At 48.3% G+C, this 5,062-nt stretch overlaps 1 protein-coding gene across 1 annotated transcript in view; it reads right to left on the reverse strand.

The window, feature by feature from the left end:
• Positions 1-571: 571 nt before the first annotated feature.
• LOC104077835 (SWI/SNF-related matrix-associated actin-dependent regulator of chromatin subfamily D member 1) overlaps positions 572-5,062 on the reverse strand; it is a gene marked incomplete at its 3' end in the record, with an annotated part of 4,779 nt that continues 288 nt past the window's right edge. The window contains exons 2-12 of the mRNA XM_009579225.1: positions 4,365-4,407; positions 4,146-4,268; positions 3,722-3,844; positions 3,126-3,242; positions 2,695-2,796; positions 2,453-2,614; positions 2,245-2,342; positions 1,672-1,807; positions 1,180-1,302; positions 844-945; positions 572-614 (exon numbers count right to left, since the gene is read on the reverse strand). Of these exons, the coding sequence (XP_009577520.1) occupies positions 572-614; positions 844-945; positions 1,180-1,302; positions 1,672-1,807; positions 2,245-2,342; positions 2,453-2,614; positions 2,695-2,796; positions 3,126-3,242; positions 3,722-3,844; positions 4,146-4,268; positions 4,365-4,407 (1,172 nt within the window). The remainder of the gene's footprint in view (positions 615-843; positions 946-1,179; positions 1,303-1,671; positions 1,808-2,244; positions 2,343-2,452; positions 2,615-2,694; positions 2,797-3,125; positions 3,243-3,721; positions 3,845-4,145; positions 4,269-4,364; positions 4,408-5,062) is intronic.

The following is a 5,062-nucleotide window of genomic DNA, read 5'->3' on the forward strand; positions in this document are numbered from 1 at the left end:
AGGAGAGTGAGGCAGCCCAGTGAAGCAGCACCCTCTGAGCGAGGGAGTAAGGGCAGGGAGGTATGTCAGCTCATGGCATCCTGCCCACTACATCTCCTGGCACCTTGCTATAAAATGAGGCAGGGAAGAGCCTAGCCACAGAACTCCATCCTTACAGCAGATCCAGGCTTCCCAGATCCAGGTCTCATGTGTGCCACAACTAGATGCTAGTTGGGGAGGAATGGGCTGTAGTTTTTGAATTTGAGAAAGGCTCCAAGTCAGCAGTCGTACTGGCTACTGGGGACACTACAGGCAGTGCGGAGTCAACGGGAGGCTCTCGGAAGCCTTGGGACTGACAAGGCAACAGTCAGGAAGAAAACCAGGTAGAAATGTGTGCTCGTTGGAGCCTGTCTGCTTGCCGCACCCCAGAAGACCCCAGGTGTCCTGGAGTTGTCCCAACAGGGACAATACCAGGATGAATAATGACGCGGGCCTCGCTGCCGGAGTGGGATTATGTGAGCCTTAACAGCGTACTCTGCAGCTCTCTGTCTCCACAAATAGCTGTGATGCCTTCCGGTTGGGGAAGAAAAACGGATTCCCAGGGCCTGCTCCAATTCCTGCCGTCTTTGCTGTACCTGCAAGAGAAGCCAGAATCACAGCATTAACATACTTGGATGGTGCAGCACCACAGCATCCGGGTAACACAGGACCCAGCTGGAAAAAGGTGAACTCAAACTGGGACCAAGATGCATCAGCAGTGTCTACAAGTGAAGCTTAGCACTGCCACTTTCCGCCATCAGCAAGGAGTGACAGGTACTCTGAGCCACTGGGTATGGAGAGGGACCCCTGCTCAGGGACGCTCACCTTGGAGTAGAAGTATCTGCACACGGCTTCCTGAGCCCACGGCTGGAAGTAGAACTCAGCTCTACGCTCCTCTTCAGGATTCCCAACAACATCAGTCATTGTCTGGAGAGCACAAAGGACAAAATAGTTCAGGGAGTGCAAAAGCTCTCTGGCTGTGCTGAGTAAACCCACACCCCCTCCCCTTTCCTCAAAAAATTTCATACGGTCAGGTCAGGTCCTTACACTTGACTCCAAGTCTTGCTTTCTGAGCAGCAAATTGCCTCTCTCTGTGGGAGTTGGTTATAACAAGGGAAGCGTGTGACTGGATCCACCTTCCACACAAGACAAAGCTTTTACCTTTAAATCCCGGCACTGGGACTGTAGCCAGTCATTGATGAAGCCCTGAGGATCTCGGGCAAAGCTCAGCATGAACTCACGCTGGGTCTTCAGCTGGTTAATCGTCTCTATTGTTTCATGAATCTGAAGGAGATAAGCACAGCAACTAAACTGCTGAATAGGGGAAAATGTCAGACAGAAACATCAAGAGACCCGACACATGAAGGCGAATTCTTATACTCCCTGGTTGACTTATATCTGTCAAATAGGATTTTCAATTCCCAGTTTCCTGCTCTAAATATTACCAATTTTCCCATCTCAGTGGGAAATTTGCTTTAAAACTACGCTTCCAGGTAAAGCCACCTATCAGGTGTAAGCATGTCCGACCCCACTCCAGCTTCCAAATGCACAACAGACCAAAGCTGAACTCCTGTCCTGTTCAGGGCTCACCTGCTCCAGAGCCACATTCCTACCCAGCAGTCAGGAGGGCAGACCTGAAGGAGCTTTTCCTACCTTGTTATCCAGAGCAGCAATTTCCTGTTGACTGGCTGTGGATAGCAGAAAGGAATTCATTTGAGTTTTCAAGGTATCATCCACCTCCACATCAATGTCATAGCAAGCTGTTTTCTTCTGGTCATTTGGGTCAACACTAGGGGCATCCACAAGAAAGAAGCCAAAGTAAGTGAGTAGCTCAAGAAAGCACCAAGTTGTAGCTCCTCTAGGATATGGACGCAGCATATGGACTGCCACGCAGGGACAAGCCACGCTAATGTAAGCTTCAGCTCTAACACCAAGCAGCAAAGCTCCACTGATGGCTTTGCAGCACAAGGACCAAGTGATTGCTCCAAGCAGATTTTGATCTACAAAAGTGTAATGCAAAGGACAGCATGAACGTGGGAGTGCCTTGTGGAAAAGAGGGATGTGGTAAACGAAAGAGGCGGCTGTTCTTGTACAAAGAAACAATGACAGGCAACACGGGAACCGCTGCTGAAAATCAGAACATATTACATCATCTTCCTGTGCCAGCCTCATCCATCCCTTCCATTCTTCTTCCCAGAAATATGAAGTCAAGTGGACCAGACTCACCTGATCACATGATTAATGATGATCGGTTCTGGGGGCATAAGCAACGCATGAAGTCTTTGTGGGATTTCAGAGAACTTCATCCGCTGAGATTCAAATATCTGTGACAGAAACAGAGGGCTAAGGAAAGGAATGGGAGCTCAGTGCCAGCGATCACTGGCTGCTGAGAAAGAAAAGCTGAAACAGTCGCTTGTTCCAGCCACGCTGTTACCTGCTGGAGGTATTTGTCACAGATGACATATTCCCGTTCATGGGGGTCCTGGAGCTTGTGGGTCTTGATATATTGCCACAATGCCTGGATGATCACTGGACGGGTCTGAGTGTGAATCCCCAAGAGACGAGCCAAGCGGGGATCCAATTTGAACTGGGGAGGCTGAAACAAAAAGCCCAGAAAGGTGAGATGGCCACAGACACAGCCGTACATGTCCAGCACTGTTATTCCCAACATCTTACCTGGTAATCCAGCATCAGAAGGACAGTACAGCGCACATTTACATCTCCCGGCCTTTTCACCTGGAAGCCATCTGTCTCCTGAGTTGTAGCAGTCCTGTGCCACTGGAACAGGAGAGAGCATTTAGAAGCACCCTCACACTTGGTTCCCTTTGCTCCTGCTGCTTGGCACCCAATAAGCTCGCCAGTAAATCCCACCCACCTAGAGAAATTCACCTTATTCCCACTTACAGCTTGAAACAAGAGTTAATACATTTGTTCAGACCCCCAGCAAGTCAGAGGAAAAGCTAAGATAAGAATTCAAGAGCTCCTGGCTCCCAGCCACTTATTCAAGCCTTAAGTATCCCCACCTCTCAAGTTACAAGTGATATACAAACCCTGTCTGCTGAAACACCAACCCATTTTTAGAGGTAACACAGCAAAAAGAAGCTCACCTCTACTAGGTGATTGTCAGGGCCATACAGGTCTTTATCAAGTTCAATGACCAGAGATTTAAAGAAGGATGAGAACTTTCTTTTCTGCTTGGTGGCATCATATTTGGACAAAGCAGACTGCAAGCAACACAGGAAGGAAAAGTGTTAGGACAGCAAGTCTCAGCACTCAAGCACAGCCACCGTGCACGACAGCGTTCCTTTAAGTCCTGAACACCTAAATTCAGCAACATGTGCTTGAAAATCAAGTTCTAAGTCAGAAAGTGAAAGACTGGAGTTAAAGATGAGCTTGCAGGAATTAAATCACTCAGCAATTACATACAATGCAAGTGCCCTGGTTCTCAGAGCCAGGGTACACAAATGCCACTGATCTGCTCTCACCATTAATTCTTATAGCTATAAGAACTTTGTATAACTCATGTCCTGCCATGGGGATACCCATCGGTCTCCAAGTTGGGCTCTCGGTCTCGTCACCATCAGACTCCTTGGAAAACAGAGATGAAGGAGGATATCAAGCCCCTAGCTATGCTCTCAGACTGGTTTCATTGCCAATTCCAGATCCATAAAGTCACCTCTGTGGTTGGGTATTTTACACTTACATCTTCCAGCAGCCGTCCTTCCACCCGAAGCTCCCAGGAGGCGACTGTTCCTTCACCATCCTCTGCATCCGACTTGGCTGGATTGAAGGTATTGGAGATAAAAATACGTAGCTTTCGTTTTTGCTAGGAGAAAAAGCATCAGCTCAGTATCAATTCTGAAATAAAGGGCTGACTTATCTTGCTTATGTTTTACTAAAACTAAGCTTAATGTTTTTAGCTGCCTCATATTCCCACTCTCCTGCGGCAGACACAAGGAAAGAGGCATTTCTGGTTCCACTCCTTGGTTATGTCTGGAGCATTAAGATTCCTAATATGCCACGCTTACAGGGACACGACTCAAGCTTCAGTGCCCTCCTGCTGTCTTAACTAAAGTAAGAGCCTCCAAACCTTGCTTAGGATAACCATGAACGCAGCCCTCCCCTACCTTAATGGGTCGCTTCAAAGCCTCCTGGATATCCAAGCGTTTCCTCATGATCGTCTGGTCCAATTTCCTTTCAAAGGCCAGCAAGTCCATATAGGCCTGAGACTCGGGTACAAGTTCACGGATCTACAGCCAATCAAGAATGCAAATCACCGTCAGCTCGCCTGCACTTCTCCAGTCTACTTCGTATCAACACAGGCTGCAACTGCATGTGCCACTCACCCTCTGAGGTAGAATTTTGTCAGCCATCTTCTTCTTTTTAGCGCTGTTAAGGAAGGAGATGCACACACAGGCATTAAAATGGCAACCAATTTGTGCAAATTAACTGTAGGCATTCACGAAGGGAGCAAGACGACGGCTTATTCTCTGGTTTAGTACTGCGGCATTAGTAGTGCTCTCAGCCTGGATGCCAGTCTCGGGCCCAGGTTCTCATTTTCAGAGGCACTTATCGTTACCGTCAGCGTACGCAGAGTCAAACTCTTTATTCCCCACAGCCCCTGCCAGGCCTCCAGCGCTGCAGAGCTGACGAACCCTGCAGCAGTGTGACTGATTACCTGAACATTTCACATCCCCTACGAGAGCTTAGAAAGCTGGGTTACATCAAGTTGGAAAGGGCGTACTGACATAATGCCTAATCAAAGTGACTCTCTAGCCTCAATTAGCTTTAGATTGACTTTTCTAGGAGATGCATTTTAAATCAAGGGATGAATTACCAGTGTTACTGGGGAATCACATTATACTGCCAGAAACGTTACATAAACTTGCTCTTGTCTAGCAGCTGCACGTTAGTCTTTTACCTGCTGGAAGCTCCCCTCTCCAGAGGAGCTGCGCAAGAAGGCTGACGTCCCTTTCAGCCACCCACCAAAAAGAAGCTGTGAGAAGCCCAAGCGCAGCACGAAGGCAGAGTGCCCCGCACACAG

The sequence above is a fragment of the Fulmarus glacialis genome, unplaced genomic scaffold, assembly GCF_000690835.1.
Source record: "Fulmarus glacialis isolate BGI_N327 unplaced genomic scaffold, ASM69083v1 scaffold21700, whole genome shotgun sequence".
NCBI classification, from domain to species: domain Eukaryota; kingdom Metazoa; phylum Chordata; class Aves; order Procellariiformes; family Procellariidae; genus Fulmarus; species Fulmarus glacialis.